Raw genomic sequence first — 26,233 nt, forward strand, 5'->3', positions numbered from 1 at the left:
ACACTCCAGTCCAAACCGAAAAAAAATTATTTTCTGTGTTTGTGAATTGTGTGCGCAGTAGCCGCACGTGCATCAACAAAGTAGTGCCAAGTGTGCGCCTGTGTCATAAGTAAAGGGCCGGCTGGCTTGACCGTTAAAGGGTGCTGTAACCCCCGAAAGTACACTCCAGTCCAAACCAAAAAAAAAATTATTTTCTGTGTTTGTGAATTGTGTGCGCAGTAGCCGCACGTGCATCAACAAAGTAGTGCCAAGCGTGCGCCTGTGTCATAAGTAAAGGGCCGGCTGGCTTGACCGTTAAAGGGTTCTGTAACCCCCAAAGTACACTCCAAACCAAAAAAATATATATTTTCTGTGTTTGTGACTTGTGTGCACTGTGGCTGCACGTGCATCAACAAAGGAGCAGCGCCAAGCGTGCGCCTGTGTCCCATAAGTAAAGAGCCGGCTGGCTCATTTCTTAAAGGGTGGTGTAACCCACAAAGTGCACTACTCTCCAGCAAAAATAAAAAAATATTTTCTGTGTTTGTGTGCGCTTTAGCCGCACGTATATATATCAATATAACATAAATGGAGGACCAAACTTTCTCTGATAAAAATAAAATAGGGAAAGATCAAGAACCACTTCCTACTAGTGCTGTTGCTGCTGCTGGGAGTTGTTCATCATCCCAGAGAGGAAGTAGGAACATCACTACTTTTACTAAACAATTGACCCTCCAACAGTCCCTAGCGATGAGGATGAAGTACGACAGCAGTCATCCTGAAGCAAAACGTATAACTGAGGCCTTGACTGCTATGTTGGTGTTAGACGTGCGTCCGGTATCCGACATTAGTGCAGTGGGATTTAGACAATTGATGGAGGTAGTGTGTCCTCGGTTCCAAATCCCGTCTAGATTCCACCTGCATCCTCAAAGCAGCAGCGACAAGCGTGCGTCTGTCTGTTAAAGGGTGGTGACACCCTCAAAGTGTGCTACACAAACAATTAAAATATTGTTCTTTTTTTTTCGGTCTTTGTGAAATGTGTGGGCTGTAGCCGCACCTGCATCCTTAAAGCAGCAGCGACAAGCGTGCGTCTGTCTGTTAAAGGGTGGTGACACCCTCAAAGTGTGCTACACAAACAATAAAAATATTCTTCTTCTTTTATCTGTCTATGTGAATTGTGTGGGCTGTAGCCGCACCTGCATCCTTAAAGCAGCAACGACAAGCGTGCGTCTGTCTGTTAAAGGGTGGTGACACCCTCAAAGTGTTCTACACAAACAATTAAAATATTGTTCTTTTTTTTCGGTCTTTGTGAAATGTGTGGGCTGTAGCCGCACCTGCATCCTTAAAGCAGCAGCGACAAGCGTGCGTCTGTCTGTTAAAGGGTGGTGTAACTCTCAAAGTGCTCCAAAAAATAAAAAACTATTTTTTTTATGTGTTTGTGACTTGTGTGCGATGTAGCCGCACTTGCATCCTCAAAGCAGCAGCGACAAGCGTGCGTCTGTCTGTTAAAGGGTGGTGACACCCTCAAAGTGTGCTACACAAACAATAAAAATATTCTTCTTTTTTCTGTCTTTGTGAATTGTGTGGGCTGTAGCCGCACCTGCATCCTTAAAGCAGCAGCGACAAGCGTGCGTCTGTCTGTTAAAGGGTGGTGACACCCTCAAAGTGTGCTACACAAAGAATAAAAATATTCTTCTTCTTTTTTCTGTCTTTGTGAATTGTGTGGGCTGTAGCCGCACTTGCATCCTCAAAGCAGCAGCGACAAGCGTGCGTCTGTCTGTTAGAGGGTGGTGTAACCCTCAAAGTGTGCTCCACAAACAATAAAAATATTCTTTTTTTTTTTCTGTCTTTGTGAATTGTGTGGGCTGTAGCCGCACTTGAATCCTCAAAGCAGCAGCGACAAGCGTGCGTCTGTCTGTTAAAGGATTACATCGGTGACAGCATCCAAGTAGGCATGTCAGACAGTCCGTACCTGTACTGGCAGGAAAAAGAAGCAATTTGGAGGTCCCTGTACAAACTGGCTCTATTTTACCTGAGTTGCCCCCCCTCCAGTGTGTACTCCGAAAGAGTGTTTAGTGCAGCCGGGAACCTTGTTAGCGAAAGGCGTAGGAGGTTGCTTCCACAAAATGTGGAGAAGATGATGTTCATAAAATGAATGATCAACTCTTCCAGGGAGACCAGCCTCCAGAACGTACAGAGGGACCTGTGGTTCCAGCAGGGACGAATTAATACTCTGTGAGGATGAGGATGTACATAACACTGAAGAGGGTGAGGAATCTGTGGATGAGGAGGATGAGGACGACTTCTTGCCTCCATAGAGCCAGTTTGTGCAGGGACAGATTAATTGCCAGCTTGTTTTGTGGGGGCCCAAACGAACCAATCATTTCAGCCACAGTTGTGTGGCAGACCCTGGCGCTGAAATGATTGGTTTGTTAAAGTGTGCATGTCCTGTTTATACAACATAAGGGTTGGTGGGAGGGCCCAAGGACAATTCCATCTTGCACCTCTTTTTTTTCTTTGCATTATGTACAGTTTGGGGCCTAGTTTTTCAATGCCATCCTGTCTGCCACTGCAGTTTGACGCCTAGATGGGTCACGTGTTTGTGCCGCCCACTCGTGTCGCTTAGCATAGTCATCCAGCTACCTCGGTGCAACCTTTTGGACATAAAAACACTATTGTGAGGTGTGAGGTATTCAGAATAGACTGGAAATTAGTGGAAATTAAGGTTATTGAGGTTAATAATAGCATAGGAGCAGAAAAACCTACAAATTCTGTGATTTTAGCTGTTTTTATGCTTTTTTTCAAAAAAATACAGATCCAAAACACAAAACCCAGAACCCAAAACACGGAAGGGTGGTTTTGGCAAAACCAATCCAGACCAAAACACGAAGAAAGATCCAGATCCAAACACAAAACACGAAAAGTGGCCGGTGCACACCCCTAGTTACAATATGAGGAAGTACTATGGTTAGAGTTGTGACACAAATAACTAGACACAAATTCCTCATTCTACAGAGACTAACAGGAGAAACATTGAGGACATATGCAATGAGGGGCTCTGTAATAGCAGGTAAGGTTCCTACTCACACACAGTGCCACAGGTATATACATCTGTACTATAATATTACATTTATGTTCTAGGACATATTACCAGGGGCCATACAGCACAAAAAGGTCCACACAGGACCAGTGCCACAGGCATAATGATACCTCTTTACTACACTATTACATTTATGTTCTAGGACATATTACCATGCACCATACAGCACAACAAGGTTCCTATATACAGGACCAGTGCCACAGGCATAATGATACATCTGTACTATACTATTACATTTATGTTGTAGGACATATTACCATATACAGCACAACAAGGTTCCCATCCACACACAGGGCCACAGGCATAATGATACATCTGTACTACACTATTACATTTATGTTCTAGGTCATATTACCATGGGCCATACAGCACAACAAGGTTCCTATACATTTCTCATATGATGATTTGTCTGTCTGCGCTTATTAGGGAAAAACGAGTCTGAAAAGATACACTTAGAAACTATACATTTACAATTATGAGCAAAACTTGAGCAGTGATAACTCCGTGTGATATATGTCCTCTAGCACAGTCTCTCAGTTATGCTGGCTTTTATTGCATGTTACATGTATGTGTGGTGTGAAGATTGTTATTACATAAAATTAGTGCACCTAGTAATGTACATATCTTTAGAGGTGCAAACAGAAAGTGCATCCCATAAAAGAATAAGATTATACTGAAGCAGCGCCTCCTCTGTGTATAGTGACAGGACTGAGCATCCATACACACAGTCACCCAAAATATACACCTCCTGTACCCCTTTATCTCATTCCAGTAATCTTGCATCACATATAAACTGTTGTTACAAAACAACTCACACCAATGCGCCTCATTCCAAATCTACCCGGAATACCTTTACTCTACCCAACCGTCTCTGATTTCTGTATGTTCTGTGTGTTCACTTACTGTACATTGACAATGTGCAATGGATATTTTATTTTGTACTGGTGGACTCCGATGGTCCACCCAACATACTTTAAGGATCACACCTACTCTGTACTTTCGTAAGATGCCTATGCACTTACAATTAGGTCTCAGAGTGTGCTGTGTGCTGTACAACAGTGTAAACATTATATTACATTGCACCTTCATACCAGTTTGTGAACAGCCCTTTATTTACTTTAAACATAGACTATTGTTCTGTGTAGTTTTATTTAATGTATTTATTATCTCTTAATTAAATCTCATTTGTACTGACAAAATAAGCAGAAAAATGTGTTCTTAATATACCTAAAAATGGGGGTGCAGGGTTCTGCAATCTCACAAATCGGGAGGTGTGTTAGCAGTTTGGAAACTCGCTGTGTAGCTGCTGAACTGTTCATCTCTCAATTATCTCAGTGCTTCATGTGACACTAAGGAGCCTGTTTATCACCGATGGCAATTGGACCCTGAAAAACATCATAATCTATTTTCAGGCCTACACTGTATTTATCAGATTATACAGGTCAGAATAGCTGTTCCAAAAATCAGCTATCCCAGCAAATGCTAACATGTGTACTTTTGCCACTAATTACAGCAGCAAAATGTTAAATTGACAGGTTCTGCCGCGACAGCGTTCCTGTGCACGAGCAGCCACAAATAGAGCCGTAGGCAGGGTCGGACTGGTCAACAAGGGTACAGGGGAATCCCCCGGTGGGCCACAATCCCTGAGGGCCTACCCACTATTCTAGGGATCAGGTTCAAGCCTGTGCACTTAAACTATACATTATAAATATGTAACATTATACTGTACAGGAATATGGTGTACTTTCTACAATGAAAGTTGTTATTAAAAGTTATTAATTTGCTACATTATGATGCATGCACTAGCACTATTTATTACATATACATTTTTAAAGGGCCCAGTCCATGCACTCTCTAATGGGTAGCCAGGCCTCTGTGGAGGGTGGCCACAACCCCAGGTATGGGCCACTATTGATACATTTCCCTGGTGGGCCCTTCATGACCCAGTCCGACACTGGCCATATGGAGTGGTGGAATCTGCAGCAGATATTTATGCATCTGGGCTGCAGCTTTGCTGGCCAGGAGGGAATTAGATATGTGTATGAAGGGCTGGGAAGAGACTAATAGGGGATGGAAGGGAGCTAGGGAGTGGATTTGCCTATGGTGCCAAGAAGCCATGCACTGCCCCAAATGACAGCACTGGATAGACAGCATCATGTATGCAGTATATAGAAATGTATATCTATATATGTGCTCCTTCATACAGTATAGCCCATATGTATATTTCCATCATTCTGTGTCTTTTCATTATCCCAAATTATGTTTCCTAACACTATTAGAACTACTCCTGGGGCTACAGCTGTAACTATCATAAAAAACAACTCACAATAACAACATGAGTTTGATATCTGGATTTTTCTCTTCCAGCTCTCCTCAGTCTGTGGATGGATCTGACCAGTGGGATGATCAATATTCAGCTGATCCCTCAGTATCCAGTGATCCAGGAAAATGTCACCCTGAGTGTTACTGGGGTCATCACTGGGAGGATTCTGGCTGTCATTTGGTATAAAGGACTAAGCACCAGAGGTGAGGATCAAATCCTCGGATATATTCCTATTGATACTTCCTCATCACTTCCTGGACCTCTGTACTTCCCTCGGGCCAGCCCTTTCCCTAATGGCTCATTACTGATCTCTGATCTCCATATAACAGATAGCGGTAACTACACAGTGATTGTACAGACAGAGAAGCCAGCACAACAAGCCTCTGTGGCCCTGACTGTCTGTGGTGAGTAACATGTAATCACTGCGCCAGGCATAGGCGTGTGATGTATAATGACCGGTGTCTACGTCTCCTCTGTGTGTGGTTGCTGGGTACCGAGGTAACTCCAGCGCTGAGCTGTTACCTGTGTTAGTAGAGGTATTAACAGATCAAATCTTCTTCCTTTCCATAGACAGTAGGCACACACAGGGGAGCTCTTTGTGGTAAAACTATTTAAAATATAAACTGGGTTTGTTTATGAACATCATACAGACATGGCAGGAATAACATCAATAACAGATATTACTTCACTACATCACATCTTCTAGATCTAATAGGGATGGCCATCAAGGATTCATAATCATCGATGGTTTATGGCCGATGTTGAATGTTTTCCCCATCGATGGGGGAGCATAACTGATTTTTTTTTTTTTTTACAAGGTGCTGGGATAGCATAGCTCTGCCCCAGCATCTACAAAGCCCCACCCCCAGGTCCTAATTGGCCCATGGACCAGTCAGGCAAATAACAGAAATGACCATCGATTGGTGAAACCATTGATGGTCATCCATTGCATAGTTGGTGGTCATCGATGACCACTTACTATATCACCATCGATGGTAACCATCTATGGTAACATGACCGATGGCCATCTCTAAGAGCTAGAATAATCCATAACATTAGATTACAGTACTAATTACCGAGGGATAACACAATAACACTTTGTAACAGTGCCACCTGCTGTTAATCCAGTGTAATCACTCAAACAACACTATTAAGTGTGAGAGCTCCATTTAGTAAGTAGTGTGAAAATAATTTGATATGTACCGCTTGTTTTCATGGCAAATCTCCAAACTATTTCACCTTATTTAATGCCAGGGCAGACCTTGTAATGAAAGGACTGTCCCATCAAAATTCCTGGAGATCAAGCTCACTTTTCTGAAGACAGGTTAATCTACAGTGCACATGTGCCACCTCCTGCAGCAATGCTTCTTCCTCTTTTTCTATCCAGCTACTGCTCCAGTATCCCTCCTGCTGTGTGCTGGGCTGGGGAGGGAGGCTGCTGCTGGGCGGAGATGCTGCTGTGTGAAGGGGGAGCTGCCCATTGCCTGCTGCCATGTGCTGGGGGAAGGGGGGCCACCCATTACTGTGTACGAGGGAGAAGGTGGGCCACCTGCTGCCATATGCTTGGGGAAGGGGTGGCACTTACTGCTGTGTGTTTGGGGGGGAATGGGGGTCTCCTGCTGTCGTAACATATCCGGCTGAGAACAAGGCACCAGTGGGGAGAAGAAGCAGATTGCGGCTGCCCGGTGTGACAGAATGACTGTGTGGAGGATCTGAGGGAGCACTGCACTGGGAGAGAGCAGGAACAGAGCAGCCTCTTCTTGCTTTTCTCCTATTTTGCTTACTAAATATACACATAACATCATCCTGAGATGGCGGAGTTTTTCTTACAAATGATGAGAGAAGCGATATTTATAAATATTGATTCTGCGAAACTCTTATCAAAACAGATGGGGTCAGCAGAACTGCAGAGGGAGAAGCGAAAAGGTGGAGAAATCAGTAATTTGTCCACATTATGCTGTATACTAAGTAACTACGTAACTATGGGGATAGGAAATTTTAGGCTTTCTCCAACCAAAATACTGGAGAAAAGCATTTTTTTTTTTTGGTTTACTAAATAGACCCCTCAGTCTGTTGCAATATCCCAACATTACTCAGTATCACAGCAGCAGCTCACTGGCTAAAAAACTGTCTCTGTCTATCTCCCATCAGCCCTCATTACTACCAGGCTGGAAATCATAGGGAGAGATGATGTGTGATAATAAACAGTCCATAGTGATGATGATGATGACCTGGGTAAGAGGCTGCTGTATATTAATGATGATGAATCTACATTTAAAGCTAAATCTTACCTAAATGATTATATAGCACTCCATTCCCAGGTAAGCCTATGGGAAGGGTGTTAGTATAAGGATAGCGGTTCTCACCATTATATCTTCTATGCAGAAGCCACACTGGTACATGTGTTGCTAATGCATGGGGACCACTAAAGTTTTAACTGTTTTATCAAAAAATATATTTGCAGTATGTACATTAGAAAAGGGGTCCCTTCAATTTCAAGAACAGATGACAAGCATTTCTTAAATCATTAAATACAGGTTACAACAACTTGCAAGCTGATTGACCTTCACAATGGCGAGTAGAAGGCTTCCAACTTCCATAGCAATACACCTAAAGGCCCAATCAGGCAGTCAGTGCCTCTACCCTCAGTAGGGTAAATCAGCCTACTCAGTGTATTGCAGAGGAGCACCCCTACACAGGCTATAATGCAGTGAAATGGCCACAACACTGACTATGTAGACTATACTGTATATAGACTATAATGCAGTGAAAATGGCCACGACACTGCCGTTCTTTCCTATCTAATAAAAAGGACTGAAAAACAACAAAGAAAAAATTGACAGAATTTCAGCAAAAGAGGCAGAGCCCAGACTTTAGCTACAGTAAGAAAAGAATTGCCCACCCCTAAACACCCCCCCCCTTTGAAACTCATTGGCTAGGACATGTCATGACCAGGGTTTCTCGGCATGGTGGTCGACGGGTAATACCTGTGAGGATGCTATCGCTAGGGGCATCTGGCGGTGGCGCTGATGTCTGGCGGTGTGCATTGGCTGCGCATAGTCCTGTGTGGGCATACTGTCATTCTGGTCTGGTTAGGCCTGGTGGTGCTTCCATTCCGTTCTGGCATGGGCGCTGCCATCTTGCCTCCTTACATGTGACTTATCCTGGTGTGTCACATGCTCTCTCTAGCCTTTCACAGTGCAGCACTGGGTATTTAAGGGAGTGCAGAGCTTCCTTTTATTGCCAGTGCAATGTGTTTCTCAGCGCAAGCTGAGAGGGTTCCTGAGCTTGTCTGCCTGCCTGTTGGATCTTTACCTTAGCCTGCTTTCCAGACCAGCTCCATACCCTGCTGCAATCCCCTGCCTCCTCCTATTGCCTCTCCCTTGCCTGAGTAGCTGTGTCAGCTGTTACCCTGCACCCTGCCTCCACTTGCAAATCCTCTGGACATTATGATTTACTTCAGCCGGCAATTCATTTAAACCTCACAAAACCTGGAATACTGGACTGCCTTCTGTTTTCACTACCTGGACTTTTTCCCATTGCATCACTACAGTTCCCAAGTGCACTTCAGTGCTAAACCCGGTCTTTCTGTTTTGCCACATTCATGTCTGTTAAGCCACTCATTAAAAACTCCATGTTTATTTTAAATCTGCTTCAGTGTCTGCTCCTATTACCACCCCTGCTCCACAACAAAACCAGAACCTCACAGTTTGCACTGGCCCCATGGATCTGGCCACAGAACAGGAGTCTGGAGTGGATTTATTCCAGTGTATTGCTGGCCGTTTGGAAAACCTGGAAGCTATGCAACACCAAATGGCTCAGTTCCTACAGGAGATGTCTAAATGACAGGATAATCTGCAAACCTCGTTATCCACCCCTGGGGTGTCAGCAACTACACCTACTCCTGTGCCTGGTAATACAGGGAACAGGGTATCTCCCCGTTTACATCTTCCTATGCCAAGCAAATTTGACGGCGATCCTAAGCTCTGTCGTGGCTTCCTGAATCAGTGTAATATTCACTTTACCCTGCAGCCTGATAACTTTCCTACTACAAGAACTAAAGTGGCATACATCGTGTCTCTGTTGTCCGGTCTGGCTTTGGATCGGGCTTCTCCACTCTGGGAGCATTCTGAATCACTGCTGGATAACTATGCAGACTTTGTATCATCATTCAGGAGGATTTTCGATGAACCTGGATGCACTGAGGCCCTGATTCAGAGCCGGACGCTCTGACAGAGTGCTCGCTCTGAATCAGGGCGTCTTTTTTTATGGTTGCCACCCACAGCTAATGTGAGCGGCCAGGATGATGGTTGCGATGGTCAAGACCATCGCGACCATCGGGCTTGCGACGAGACCCTTGTGGTAGGGTCTTGTGGCCGCAAGCCCCAGAGAGCTTTCGGCTCAAACAGAGCCAAAAGCTCTACTACTGACATCACTTGTGATGTCAGTGGGGCCGCCCCCAAATGTTAGGTGTTCTCATGAGAACGCCTCCGTCTGGGCAGCCACCCCCCCGGCCTGCCCACCAAAGGGGGCGTGCTGTCACTCAACATCGACAGCACGCACGCCCCCTTTGGTGCGAGACCCGGAGTGACGGCTTGCCCATCGCTATCCAGGTCTCGCGCATATGCACAATGGACCCTGCATGTGCTCGGGGCCACCATCGACCCGGTTGCGAGAGCTCAGTGCTTGCGACCATGTCTGAATCAGGCCCTGTGTCAGCATCATCCAGTATCATGACCCTGAGACAAGGATCCGTCCTGTCAGTCAATATGCCGTACAGTTTCAGATTTTAGCATCAGAACTCAAGTGGAATGTTGAAGCCCTCACCTCAGCTTTCTGGCATGGGCTTTCTGATCGACTAAAAGATGATCTGTACAAAACATCAAAAAGAAAAAAGTAGTCCACTTATTTGGATGCACAACAGTGTAGATGCAGGTATATTAATATTCAAATATAACTTTTATTAAATATACATTAATAAATATGCAAAATAAGTTAAAATCAGTGAAGTAAAATGATAGGAAAGTAATGAAAATTAAAATAAAAGCTGTATTAATCTCTGTGTACGTAATTATTATGAGACGCTGTGTAATTGTATATATATTTTTTCACTTATAACCATTGGATTGTCGCAGAGTAAAGTAAAGACAAGAATGTATCTATAGTATATTTATTATAGATGAAACAAGCACATGAGACAATATGTAATGCAATTGCCATCATATTTGAGGGATACTATGGACCTATTAGGAAAGATAGAAGGTATATCCCTTAGCAGTAATACTATACTTGCCACATGTGATGTTGAAAGTTTGTATACAAGCATTAATCATGATTCGGGCCTAGAAGCTGCAAGGTATTTCTTAAACATGGAAAGAAGAGATGATGAATTTGGTGTTTTTTTGTTGAAGTTATTGAAGTTCATTTTGACTAAGAATTATTTCCTGTTTAATGAGAAATACTATTTGCAAGTACGGGGAACTGCAATGGGCAGTACTTGTGCCCCGACGTATGCAAATTTGTATTTAGGCTGGTGGGAGCAGGAGGTGGTATTTGCAGATGATAACTTGAGATACACTGAGAAATTATTATTATGGCTAAGATTCATAGACGATATTTTTATCGTCTGGGAAGGGGAGGAGAATCTATTAATAGAATTTATTGACAAACTCAGTGATAATACTCTCAATTTAAAATTAACAACAGAAGTGGATAATATACAGGTCAACTTTCTGGATATTAAAATCAAAATTAATGATAAAGGAAATCTGGAAACGGATGTGTATCGAAAGAAAACAGCTACTAATAGCATTCTACATTATCAAAGTTCTCACTACCCTGCTACTAAGAAAAGTGTTCCAAAAGGGGAATTCCTTCGGATGAAGAGAAATTGTTCATTAGATGATACCTTTCAGATAAGAGCGGCTGAACTTAAGGGTAGGTTGAGATCAAGAGGTTATAGTAAGAACATCATTAATAAAGCTTACCTAGATACTCAATTGAAAGATAGAGACAAATTACTGTTTCAAAAAAAAGAAAAATCAAAAATGGCAAAAGAACAAACAATTAGATTTATAGGAACTTATTGCAGGCAGTGGAAGGATTTGAAATATGCTTTGCAGAAATATTCTTATATTCTTAAAACAGATGAGGATCTAGCCACCATTTTAGGTTCTAAAATAGATATAAGCTGGAGAAGATCAAAATATCTGAAAGATCATTTAACACATAGTCATTTTGGTGTAAGAAAAAGATCATGTGAACAAAATACAGGATCTCGCAAATGTGAACACTGCAGGGCCTGTGAATATATGGTGAAGAAAAGCCATTATGTGAATCGCTATGGCAAAAAATGTGAGATCAGAGACTTTATTAATTGTTCCACCTTGGGAGTTATATATTGTCTAATCTGCCCCTGTGAAAAGTTCTATGTGGGCATGACGAAAAGACAATTGAAAAAGAGAGTAATGGAACATGTCTATAATATCAATAGAGATGAAACTAGCAAGAAAACTCTCACCAGTGTAGCAAAATATTTTTTGAAGTATCATCAAGGAAATAGCAAAGCATTAAAGGCATTTGGAATGGAGAAAATTCAATTGGGCTTGAGAGGAGGAGATATAACTCGAGAGCTTCTGAAGCAGGAAGCCAGACAGATATTCTTAATGGATAGTGTGACACCAAAGGGTCTTAATGAAAATATAAATTTTTCGGTCTTTCTATGATGAATTTAGAGTAGTTTTTGATCAATTTTCGATTAATTTTCCTTTTATGAAGTGATTTGAATATATAATATATTAGAATATGCTACTCAGTATATTGGAGGTTATATGGGGAATAATTTTGTTATCTTTGAATTACAATTGTGATATTGTATGAGGATTATTCATGCTACTATGTAATGTTTTATTAATAAAATTATTTGAGCACTTTTATTTTATTTATTTTATTTATCTAAATTTTATTTATTTTTTTGTGATATCACATTTATTATAGGTGTACAACATACATTTTTTATTTAGTATTTGAATTTAGCACATCAATTTGTTTAATATATTGGGAGAAACACACATTTGGGGAATGCACATGTATATATATATATATATATATATATTTATGTGTAGTTGTGCACATGTGTATATGCATTTACATATTGATTAATTACACTTAGAATATTTTATAATAAATCTTTAAGATTGAATTTCACTTACTAGATTTATACCATAATAGATACACACACATATATGTACACATCATCACATTTGAATTAATCACATTTTATATTTTATATAGTAGTTAAAAACACATTAATTATATCATATGTATTCATATTGGTCATTATTTGTATATTGGTTAGAATAGTCACTATTATTATATTTGATTAATTTTTGATATAATGGATTAGCCATATAGTTGTTTTTTTTTTGTTTTGTTTTTTCTATTTAATATTTATTAAGAATTAATTGTCACAATTAAAGATTAATAATTTAAATCAATTATAATGAGAATTCCTCATAATAAAGATACTATTTTGGTGAGTCATTTCCTAAAGATTTAAAATATGTAGGTTAATTCAACATAATCCTATAGTATATTAATGAACTATATGAGAAATGAATGACAAGTGATGATTGGTGTTGAGACGTATAAAAGACCCGGGAAGGAGAGCAGTCGGCTTGCCTTTGTGATAAAGCTACAGCGAAACGTGCATCGGCATTTAGCTCTATTAATTAGACTAATGTACTCTACCAAATAGAGAATATGCTGTATTGTATGCTTAATAGACAGTGAGTACGTGCCTGTCCACTGTGAATGTATACAGTGTAACATCACGGCAGTGAGATTGTACGCTGGGAGAAGGGATACACCGCTGTCCGCTGTGAATGTATGCAGCGTGACATCGGGGCTGCATGTTTGAGACTGTGTCTTTATGCTACTGAGCTGACACAGTAACAGCTAATAACGGACTGTGGTGTGGTAACGCCACGTGCAGTGATAGAGACCCAAAGATCGAGTGAGAATGTGCTAGTACCGCTGCTCACAGAATCTATATTTGGGCAGTATTAAAATGGCATGATACCAGTCTGGATACAATAGCTGGTGCAGCTCTGGTGTAGATAGTGAGGGCAATAGATACTATTGTACATTTTAGATTCAGATAATGTGTGATAATAATTTGATAGCCTTAACATAAGCAGTCAATTGTGAATCAGAATTAAGCCTTTAATAGTGTGACTACTCTGACTATTTGCGAACCATTCAAATAATAATATCTGGCACTTCCTGACTTAAGGATCAGTGTGTCACTGAGATAGAAACAAAGTGTTTCAAAATTACAACTATATGTATTGGATGGATACTTGTATCAATATAGGCTTAACTAGTGTATAACCAAGATACATACTATATTATAGGACACACAGTCTGGGTCTGAATTTAAGGACAACATCTTGAAAGATGGTTATATATTATATTATGGTCCAATAAATATAAATATGCCTTAATGCTGTGAGTTAATTTGAGGATCAGTAGTGATATAATATATTAACATACTTTTCATCTATAATAAATATACTATAGATACATTCTTGCCTTTACTTTACTCTGCGACAATCCAATGGTTATAAGTGAAAAAATATATATACAATTACACAGCGTCTCATAATAATTACGGGACACAGAGATTAATACAGCTTTTATTTTAATTTTCATTACTTTCCTATCATTTTACTTAGCTGATTTTAACTTATTTTGCATATTTATTAATGTATACTTAATAAAAGTTATATTTTAATATTAATATACCTACATCGACACTGTTGTGCATCCAAATAAGTGGACTACTTTTTTCTTTTTGATGTTGTGTACTAATTCATTGATCCAGTGATAGCACCCCTCATATTTATCCTGATAATTAAATTAAACTATAATATTAAGAGGGTTATGTGATATAGGTATTATGTGCTAAATACTTTGGTGCGACCTATTTGTTTTATATTCAATTTTAAAAGATGATCTGGTCACCCGTGACCTTCCTGCTAACCTAAACTATATGATTTCTCTCTGTAATAAGATTGACCTACACTTCAGAGAACGTCAGGCTGAAAAGCACAGAACTGACCGGCAAAGGCCATCTACTCCTCCCTCTACTACCTGTCCAACCCCTCCTTCTACAGATGAAGAGCCAATGCAGGTGAATCATACCCATCTCTCCAAAGAGGAACATCAGAGAAGAATATTAAAAAACCTTTGCCTATACTGTGGAAATTCGAGTCACCTGTTGGCCTTCTGCTCCCATAAATCGGGAAACACCCGTTCCTAACTGACCGTGGGGACATCAAGTTAGGAGTTATGAGCCCGTCCCCAAATACTAAAGATTTCAAAATTACCTTATAGATCTCAAACCTAAACCTGCCTTCACTACTGCTCTACTAGATTCTGGAGTAGCCGGAAATTTCTTGACCTCCCGCTTAGTTGACAAACTACAGATTCCTTGTTCATCTCTCAATCACGCAATTTCTCTGACCTCTGTAGATGGACGGCCTCTAGCTAATGGAGGGAGTGCTCACCAAAGAAACTCAACCAGTACTAGTCCGTATTGGAGCACTCCAATAGACTGGTGTTCAATACAAATTCTTTCATGGGGGGCTGACTGTCAGAATCCTGTCTTCCTAAGATACAACCTGTAAGGAAAACAGCTTCATTAATATCTCCAGCTATTCCTAAGGAGTACCAGATATTCACTGATGTTTTTTCCAAACAACTGGCGAATGTCTTACCTCCTCACAGAGAATGGGATTGTCTAATCGATCTGTTGTCTGACAAGATGCCACCTCGTGGTAGCACTTATCCTCTATCCTTGCCTGAGACCAAAGCTATGTCCAAATACATCCAGGACAACCTAGCGAAAGGATTTATTAGTCCCTCCACCTCTCCTGCCGGAGCTGGGTTCTTTTTTCGTCGGCAAGAACGATAGTGGCTCAAGACCTTATATAGACTACCGGGGCCTTAATGATATAACGGTCAAGAATCAAAATCCGCTTCCACTGATCACTGAATTGTTCGACAGGGTTAAGGGATCCATCATATTCTCAAAGTTAGATCTGAGAGGGGCCTATAATCTCATCTTTATATATTGCTGGTGATGAATGGAAGACCGCCTTTAATAACAGAGATGGACATTTTGAATACCTTGTGATGCCCTTTGCTTATGTAATGCCCCTGCTGTTTTTCAGGGCTTTGTTAATTAAATTTTCCAGGACTTGTTATACATCTCAGTTGTCTACCTGGACGATATACTGATTTTTTCATCTTCTATAGTGGAACATCATGAACATGTGAAGGAAGTATTATCCCGTCTGAGGAAGAACCACCTTTACTGAAAATTGGAGAAATGTGTCTTTGGTGTGCCCAGTGTACTCTTCATTGGTTATGTCATCTCTGGCTCTAGTCTTGAAATGGACCCCAAGAAGGTGCAGGCGATTTTGGATTGGTCCCGACCTCAAATGTTGAAAGTCATCCAGAGACTGCTCGGGTTTGCAAACTACTATAGACGATTTATAAAGGGATTTTCGTCATTATTGGCTCCCATTACAGCCCTGACCAGTAAAGGCGCTAATCCTGCCATATGGACACCTGAGGCAGAAACAGCCTTAAGACATTCGGTATGAAATCCTGGCTGCCGCATGGCCAGCAGTTCGATTCACAGCAGCGGCAGCCCGACAAAAGAGCAGAGCCCGGCAGCGGAAGCCCGACAGTGCTGGAAATCCCAATCATCCCTAAGGTAAGTAAAAACTAACCTAACCAACTCCCCTAACCCTAACCCTCCTTAGGGATGTCTAACCCTAACCTCCCCCCCAAGTGCCTAACCCTAACCTCCCCCCTCTAAGTGCCTAACCCTAACCCCCCCTTCCCCACTGCCTAAACCTAAGTCCCCCGGGGGGGTACCTAACCCTAACCCTCCCTCCAATAGCCTAACCTTAACCCCTACTGGGGGGTGCATAATCCTAACTCCCCCCCGGGTGCCCTAAACCTAACCTTCCCCCCGCGGCTGTCCGCTCACGGCGCCCGTCATCCCTTCAATCGGGATGTCGGGCACCTGTCTCCCGGCATCAGGAAAATGACAGGCGTCTAGATTTTAGATGCCTGTCATTTAACCCTTGCCAGCATTGAGGATTTGGGAAGCCGGTGGCCGGTATTGCGGCCGCCGGCTTCCTAATCGTATCCCCTTAAAACAAGCCATTATTTCTGCTCCAGTCCTACGACAACCAGATCTGGAAAAGGCCTTTTTTATTGGAAGTGGATGCGTCATCAGAAGCTGTGGGAACAGTCCTATCCCAGCGTTATGAAGATAATCGAGTTAATCCCTGTGGGTTTTTCTCCAAGAGGTTCTCTCCTGCCAAAAATAAATTACGCTATAGGTGAACAAGAACTCTTGGCAGTGAAGTTGGCATTAAAAGAATGGAGATACCTGCTGGAAGGGGCAAAATTTCCCTTCACTGTCTTCACTGACCATAGGAACCTCCTCTTCCTCAAGAATATCCAGTGTGTGAGCCCTCGTCTGGCCCGATGGGCAATATTTTTCACTTAGTTCCAGTTCACTCTGACCTTCCAGTCTGGAACCCTTAATCAGAAAGTGGATGCTTTGTCTAGATCCCTCCTCTGTGACGACAATTCGGAGATCCAACGTAATGCCCCTGTCTTAGAGTCAAGAGTGTTCGCCACCATACAGTTACAGCCTCCTACTGGGAAGACTTTTGTGGCCCCAGAGTTAAGGAAGCTGCTTTTCACCTGGGCTCATTCCTCTCACTTTGCAGGCCACTCAGGTACTCGGAAGACTCTGTAACTTTTAAAGAGAGGCTATTGGTGGCCATCAATGAAGGCGGATGTATTGGAGTTTACTTCTTCATGTACCTCTTGCGCCCACATAAGTCTTCACGTCAAGCTCCGATTTTCAAAAATGGTCCATTATATACCCCTAAAGAAACTGCCTTCTGCTCCTGACTTGGCTCACCTGTTCGTTCAACACATATTCCGTCTCCATGGTCTTCCTACCAAAATAGTTTCTGACCGTGGAGCTCAATTTGTAGCAAGATTTTGGAGAGCCTTATGTTCCGTTCTACAAGTTAAACTAAACTTTTCCATGGCTTAACATCCACAAAGCAAGGTGGGGAGTTTGACTGGGGCGGTACACCTGTCAAACCGTAATGCAGGTGTCCAAAGGCGAGCTCAGGGAGGACAGAAACCTCCCATGGAGCAGAAGGGCATGGAGTTTGTGGTTTGCCAGGTTCTGGATTCTCGTATGTGCAGAGGGCGCTTGCAATACTTGTTAGACTGGAAGGGTTATGGCCCAGAAGAGGGCTGTTGGACTGATGCCCCAGACATCCATGCTCCCGCACTCATCAAGAAGTTCCATGCTGCCCATCCGGAGAAGCCTGGTGAGTGTCCTGAGGCCACCCTTAAGGGGGGGTACTGTCACGACCAGGGTTTCTCGGCATGGTGGTCGACGGGTAATACCTGTGAGGATGCTATGGCGAGGGGCGTCTGGCGGTGGCGCTCGTGCCTGGTGGGGTGCATTGGCTGCACGTAGTCCTGTTTGGGCATAATGTCATTCTGGTCTGGTTAGGCCTGGTGGTGCTTCCGTTCTGGCATGGGCGCCGCCATCTTGCCTCCAGACATGTGACTTAGTTGCCCTATCCTGGTGTGTCACATGCTCTCTCTAGCCTTTCACAGTGCAGCACTGGGTATTTAAGGGAGTGCAGAGCTTCCTTTCATTGCCAGTGCAACGTGTTTCTCAGCGCAAGCTGAGAGAGGGTTCCTGAGCTTGTCTGCCTGCCTGTTGGATCTTTGCCTTAGCCTGCTTACATGACCTGCTCCATACCCTGCTGGAATCCCCTGCCTCCACTTGCAGTACCTGTGTCAGCTGTTACCCTGCACTCTGCCTTCACTTGCAAATCCTCTGGACATTATTATTCACTTCAGTCTGCAATTCATTTCAGCCTCACAAAACCTGGAATACTGGACTGCCTTCTGTTTTCACTACCTGGACTTTTTCCCATTGCATCACTACAGTTTCCCAAATGCTCTTTAGTGCTAAACCCGGACTTTCTGTTTTGCCACATTCATGTCTGTTAAGTCACTCATTAAAAACTCCACATTTATTTTTAAATCTGCTTCAGTGTCTGCTCCTATTACCACCCCGGGTCCACAACAAAACCAGAACCTCACAGGACAATCACAACAATAATTATCCCCATAATACACTGCTTTAAATAACACCAATCTTCCCTAGCTTAGGGGTTTAAGGCTCATAAAAAGCTATCCATCATCAAAACATTATTGCTGAAAAAATAATACTGAAACTGTCAATGGAAGTTGTGTACTTACCTGCAGAAGTGAATTTTTGACCATACTCTTCTATTCGAGAGAAGAGCAGTGACATTGATCATTATCACACTGCTTCTGCATTAGATCATGTCAAATACGAGGAATATACAGAGACAAATAAGATGTATGGCACAGCTGGCAGTATATTGAGGGAAGAATAGAAATTATCTAATGTTAATTGTATTTATTTTTCTCCTGTTCACTTTATTTTATATGCTACTTGGTCTGTGACAATATTATAAGAACTTACACATCCATTTACTGTACAGGTGACCATGGATCCTCTGCTGAGCTCAGTGCTAGAGAGACAGCTGGAATCATCTGTGGGACAATCCTGGGAATTGTGTTGATTGTTAGTGCAACGTTTCTACTGTATAAGAGATGTGTCCTTCCTGTGAGAGAGGAGCAGAAAGGTAATGGGAAAAACATGCAAAATAAAGGTTATTGAGTATGATGCAATATATAAAAGCATGGAAATGTGTAAAGTGAATATTTGTCTCAATTTTGATATGTTTCCATTATATATATATATATATATATATATATATATATATATATACAGTCAGGTGCATAAATATTGGGACATTGACAGAATTTTCATATTTTGGCCTCTATTCACCACCACAATGGCTTTGAAGTGAAACAAACAAGATGTGCTTTAACTGAAGACTTTCAGATTTGATTTGAGGGTAATTACATCCAAATCAAGTGAACGGTGTAGGAATTACAACGGTTTCTATATGTGCCTCCCACTTTTTAAGGGGACAAAAGTAATGGGACAAACTAAACAAACCTAAATCTAACTTTCACTTTTTAATACTATGTTGCAAATCCTTTGCAGGCTATTAAAGCCTGAAGTCTGGAACGCATAGACTTCACCAGACGCTGGGTTTCATCCCTGGTGATGCTCTGCCAGGCCTCTACTGCAAATGTCTTCAGTTCCTGCTTGTTCTTGGGGCATTTTCCCTTCAGTTTTGTCTTCATCAAGTGAAATGCATGCTCAATCGGATTCAGGTCAGGGAATTTACTTGGACAATGCATAACATTCCACTTTTTAACCTTAAAAAATGCATTGGTTGCTTTTGCAGTATGCCTTGGGTCCTTGTCCATCTGCACTGTGAAGCGCCGTCCAATGAGTTCTGAAGCATTTGACTGAATATGAGCATATAATATTGCCCGAAACACTTCAGAATTCATTCTGCTGCTTTTGTCAGCAGTCACATCATCAATAAATACAAGGTGTCAAAGCTGGATAATTGGCTGAGACAAGATCAGTTTAAAATTGAATCGCAGCGACGCCATCTTGTGACTGGCCGCCAGATGCCATTTTGGAAATGAGATCGCAAGACGCCATTTTGTGAATGGCCGCCTAAGCGCCATTTTAGATAAACTTACACTTTAGTACATGTGGCGATATTACTATTAGCAACATGCGATTGCATCTTTCACTATTTCTCATACACACAGTAATACGCACAATTGCGCTGTTAACTAGTCGCATGTTAGCGAATGCATAGGACTTTGTATGAAACCGCTGTTTTATTAGCTTTATGCGCACACATCTGCCCCTGCATACTCACACATTACATATTCACACATAAGGTTTAATAAGCTTTAAAGTATAAGATTTAAGTTGGTTCAGTTAGTATAAATGCTGTGAAATAAAAAAATTTGATAACTAAGGTTTTATACATGCTAAGTAAGCCGTGTTTGGTTTCGTACTGATGTGTACTCTTTCAACAGAATTCCGGTATTATCGGTGTGGAGATCACATCATGCATTCTCAACTTATGGACCGCAGAGACTTCAAGTAACAAAATGTATATTATGAACAACTGTTAGGATGTTGCATGGGGGCGGGAGGGCAGAGACCCCCAGTTGTTAGAGGCTGGGATGAGTCTATTTGAACCAGCCTGTTAAACGCCCTGTAACAGATGCTCCCCCCCTGGGAACCAATGGCATAAGCAACAAACCTCTATTATCCTGTCTATTCTGGGGGGGTATAAATATGTGTGCTCAAATACTGGGTTTTTAGTCTTCGTGCTGAATGCTGAATGACGACAGGGTTTCTTGCTGATGCCTATCATCTGGTCCGGTAGTGCTGCATATGTATACTGTACTTGGGTCTGTATAATTCCTTTGCGCCGAATTGTGTCTGGATCAATAGTGTGTAACTGACTGTACTTTTTTACTTGAATAATACTTTGTGCTTTGGAACCACATGTTCTAAGTCTGGAGTCTCTATTTACTGTATGACTGCGTACGCAAATTAGCGTCATCCTTAGAGGTTTATAGGTAGGATTTTAGAAGGTACAGGCAGGGGTATTTAGAGGTTCAATTTCAGTATTGTGAGTTGGGGGCTCGTAGTAGTGAGGTCACTTACCTACTCACACGGCACATACGGCTATCGATATCTCAGCAAAGGGTGGAGTGGCCACATGCAGGGTTTTCCTGCAACTGCTTTGTGCTGAAAAATCGCTATCCATTTTCGTGTGAGCCAAGGAAGCTGACTAGAATCCAGGGACAAGAAAGGAAAAAGTTTGCTTTCCTTTGTTGATAGAACCTAGCATTTAAAAGGGTGCCGCAGTATTGAGTACGCGGCTGTGACGCAGTTTTGTGCACAGTAAAGTCGCACTTTTGCGTACGCAGCTAAAAAGTCATTATATGGTTGTGTGGTAGTTGCATTATTGTGTTTGCGGTTGGTCGCACAATAGCGTATACGTACTTCCGGTTGTGCTGCCACATGTTTAAACAAAGCCATTGAGGTTTAACTTTTTCAATTGTTATCAATATCTGGGTTAACGTGTATTTTTCTGCACAGGAAAAAAGTGTGTAACAGTGAGTATTTGTTGGTAGGGGTAACTTGTTCCCTACAGTTAAGGGTATCGTGTGATCCTTAAGGGCTAGGTGCAAGGGTTAGTCTAGCCGCTCGGTAAGTAGCTTTACTGTTCTATACACAGTAGCAGGTGAACATGTTGTCTTTGTTGTAGAGAGGTGTGTGGAAGTGGCCGACATATAAACTTCCATAGGTGTGGAAGTTGCCTTACTAAATCTTATCCGGGTGTGGAAGTTGCCTTTTTCAAATCTTATCCAGGTGTGTGGGTGCCGCTGACTTAAATCATCCACAGGTAAGTGAAAGTATCTTGATTGTCTTTCACCAGTTTAAATCTTTATTGAAAAGCGTAGGATTTTGTCTCAGAATGGGAGCCGCGCAAACAGTGGAGATGTTAGACAATGATGTGCTGCTAAGGGAGGCGCTGATCGGATTGGCTCGTCGTATTATGCATACTAAGTACGGTACTTATGCAATAAGGTATTGTGATGTGTGGTTTAAAATGATAATGAAGAGTGTTAGACCGTTTCCCAAAATTGCTAGTTTTGATAAGGATGTATTAGATAATGTCCGGGATCAGATCAGTCTGATGCGCTCCCGAGAGAAAAAGGTCAAATATTGTGAATGTTTAAAATTGTGGCAGCATGAAGGGGATGCATGGCTTAAAAATGTGCAAGCGACGCAAAGTTGCATTGCCAGAGAATGCATCTGCAACGCTGAATTGCAATATGGGCGAGCCGCAAAATGGCGCGCACGTGCGGCAAGGTAGCGATGTGGAGAGTATTGCCAGCCGTTCACGCTCACCTCCCCCACCTTATGTGGATGGAGGTGCAATTACAGTTACCAAAAATACCTATAAAAATGTAACAAGCAATTTGTACCCCCCTTAAGTAATCATAAAAAAAATGTTTATGATGTGGATGATGAGCCTATTGTAATGTCTGCCATTTCCCATGCTGTGCAAATGATAGATGCTGCATCACCACAATCACGAGTGGTGGTGCCATCTCCATCGGTAACAGCAAGGGAAGTGTAAACACCCTCTGCACCCGTAGAGGAAGTTGTTCATACCATACGTAGCAGCAGCAGATTAAACCCCCGGCAAGGGAACCAGGTCAGAGGTAGCAACGCTACCGGTGTGCATCCCATTCGGACGATAACTGTTCCGAATGGAAATGCAGATGCGAACGGTGTAGTGTCCATGAGGGAAGTAGTAATGCATTGTCCTTGGACAAGAGCAGAACTAAATTCCATCATAAATGATTTCCCCGATCCCAAAAAGGAACTAGCCAAATGTCAAAGATTTTTGAGAAATTTGGGTAGTTCTTATGAACCAACTAATAAAGATTGGCGTGTGATGTTAAGGGCCTGTCTGCCACGCAAAACCGACGTGACAAAATTTATCATGGATTGTGTATTGGATGGTGACGTTCCCTTAACAGACCAAGTAAACCAAGGTAACATTTCCCACATTGTGACTCAATTGGGTATATATTTTCCAGTAGTAGTTAACTGGAACAAAATTTTCACAATCAAGCAAAAGGAGAGTGAAACTGCAGAAGACTATTGCGACCGGGCTCTGCAGGCTATCACCCAGTACACTGGGATAGAAGATATTAAAGATAGCACTCACCACAGGGGAATGATAGTCACGGTACTCATGGATGGTCTGAAAGAGAATTTAAAGACTCAGGTTCAGACCTCACAGCCTTGCTGGAGGGGACTTACATTAGATAACCTCATAGAGTCTGCCATAGAACATGATAAAAACATCTCAAAAAAGAGGGAGATCCAGAGCGAAAAACTAATGGCTGTCAGTATCCAAGCTCTGGAGGGAATGACTGTAACATCACAGCCAACAGACACACTCGCACCTGCACACACACTTACACCTGCCTCACTAATCCCACACAACAACAAATACAGCTCCACTCCGCTAACCCAATACAACCACAGGTCCCATACTCATATCCCCCACAATACCCTTACCTTCCCTATCCTTACCCATATCCACCACCTTTACCCTCTGCTCAAACCTCACAACAACACATGTTTTCACCTGATCCACGGACATGTTTTAATTGTAAACAAACAGGACACTTAAGTAGAAATTGTACAGTAAAACGAGTAGGAACCCCAAATCAGAGAAGACATGGATATCCCCATAAGGGATATGCACAGAGACCAGCAAATGTTCAACAGGCACCATCTCCAATTGTGGCCGTAAATGCTTTATTAAAGAATGGTAGCCAACGCTAGGGGTCAGGTCATACCTGTAGTCTACAGATAGTCAGGTTAACAGGAAGTACTAGGGAAGAACCGGTCATGATGGTTGATGTAGCTGGTACTGAATATCCTATTCTTGTAGACACAGGGGCGACCAGGTCAGTTAATTTACAGGTGGCAATCGAGACAGTACCAACAATGGGTGTAACAGGTAAAGTGGAACATTATCCTTTAACAAAGTCCACAGAGGTTACTATTGGGCCGTTGCATACCAGACATTCTTTCCTTCTGGCTTCTGCGACTCCTACTAACCTGCTGGGAAGAGACTTGTTATGTAAAATGGGATGCGTTATATATTGCACCCCTGATGGTGTATTTTTAGATATCCCAGAGAGAATTGCACATGAGGTGCAGGATATGTTGGACACTCCTCAAAGGATAATGTATCACTCTACAAGTTTAAATGAAAATCCATCACAGGTAGATGAAATGTTATCCCAAATTCCAAATTCCCTTTGGACTAAGGATGGACAGGACACTGGATTAATGGCAAACGTAAGCCCTGTAATGGTAAATTTAAAAGGCAGTAGGCAAGCTCCAAAGATTCCCTAGTACCCAGTAAAACAGGAGGTAGAATTAGGGGTGTTTCCAATAATTGAGCGATTATTGCAACAGGAAATTTTAGTTCGTACAGCTAGTGTAGCCAACAGTCCCATCTTTCCAGTGAAGAAGAGTGGTGGGAGGGGTTATAGGCTTGTACAAGACCTTAGAGGTGTTAATAAGGTAGTAGAGAGCCAATTCCCTGTAGTGCCAAATCCAGCTGTCATCCTGATGCAGATCCCACCAAATGCAACCCATTTCACTGTCATTGACCTCTGTTCTGCTTTCTTCTCTATGCTTCTCCACCCTGACTGTCAGTACCTATTCGCATTTACATACAGAGGTGTACAATATACATGGACACGGTTACCCCAAGGTTTCATAGACAGCCCCAGTATCTTCTCCCAGGCATTACACAACTGTTTACAATCTTTTCAACCTGCCAATGGATCTGTTCTAATTCAATATGTGGATGATTTATTGTTATGTTCTGACTTATGTCATGTTTGAATGATACTAAACTTTTGTTACTTCTTCTCTCGCATACAGGACACAAGGTGGCTAAGGACAAGTTACAGCCATGCCAATCCAGAGTAAAATATTTGGGACACTGCCTAACCCAGGGGTTACAACATCTTACAAATGATAGAATCCAGGCAATACAAAACATGACACTGCCGCAGAATCAACAGTAAATTCGTACCTTCTTGGGAATGTGTTGATATTGTAGAATGTGGATCCCAGGTTTTTCTATTTTGGCCTTGCCTTTACAGGAATTAGTCTCTTCCTCAAAGCCCGATCGTGTCATACACACAGAGGAATCAGAGCAGGCTTTACTTAATCTTATGGATAGTCTGACAAAAGCTCCTGCATTGGGAATACCTGATTATGAAAAACCTTTTGATTTGTATTGTACGGAAGCCGATGGTTGTGCTGCAGGTGTCCTTACACAAAAACATGGTGATGCCAGTAGGCCCGTAGCATACTACAGTGCCCAATTGGACACTGCAGCAAGATCACTCCCCACTTGTTTGAGAAGTGTAGCAGCTACCGCTCTATTGGTGAGTAAAAGTGAGGATGTAGTACTGGGTCATGATATGATTGTCTACACTCCCCATGCTGTATCTGCTCTGTTGAACTCAGCTGAAACCAGACACGTCTCTTCGGCTAGGTTTACCAAATGGGAACTAGCTCTAATCGCACCCGCAAACATCACTGTTAAACGTTGCAGCACGCTGAATCCAGCAACGTATTTACCATATGTACAACATGATGTACAAAGGGTGGAGGGAGACGAGTTGCTGGCGGGAGGTGAGTTCAGCGGACATAATGATACACACGATTGTATGACATATCTGGATAAGACCTTAACTGCTAGACATGACATACATAACACACCTTTAGAGAATGTGGATGTGACTTTTTATACGGATGGGAGTTGTCAAACAGACACAGGTGAATTATGTACAGGTTATGCTGTTGTAAATGACACAGACATCATAGAAGCTAAACCTCTTGGTCCTCCACACTCAGCCCAGGTGGCAGAGTTAGTAGCACTAACTAGAGCATGTGAACTGGCAGCAGGCAAATCTGCTAACATTTACACTGACTCGAGGTATGCGTTTGGGCTGGTGCATGATTTTGGGGCTCTATGGCGTCTGAGAAATTTAATGACAGCAGCAGGCACACCAGTTGTACACTCCCGACACATAAATCATCTTTTAGAAGCAATCAAACTGCCCAAAACAGTGGCAGTAATTAAATGTAAAGCCCATACATGTGAGGATGA

The 26,233-nt window shown here is 42.2% G+C and overlaps 1 protein-coding gene across 1 annotated transcript in view; it reads left to right on the top strand.

Annotated features, from left to right (window-relative positions):
- The window catches only part of LOC148535442 (cell adhesion molecule CEACAM3-like), a 100,676-nt gene extending 81,443 nt beyond the window's left edge, over positions 1–19,233 (top strand). Inside the window, exons 3-5 of the mRNA XM_088462610.1 lie at positions 5,444–5,800; positions 13,184–13,213; positions 19,055–19,233. Coding sequence (XP_088318736.1) covers positions 5,444–5,800; positions 13,184–13,213; positions 19,055–19,233 — 566 coding nt within the window. The remainder of the gene's footprint in view (positions 1–5,443; positions 5,801–13,183; positions 13,214–19,054) is intronic.
- The last annotated feature ends 7,000 nt before the right edge of the window (positions 19,234–26,233 follow it).

This window comes from Taudactylus pleione, unplaced genomic scaffold, assembly GCF_031769625.1.
Source record: "Taudactylus pleione unplaced genomic scaffold, aTauple2 ptg000051l, whole genome shotgun sequence".
Lineage (NCBI taxonomy): Eukaryota > Metazoa > Chordata > Amphibia > Anura > Myobatrachidae > Taudactylus > Taudactylus pleione.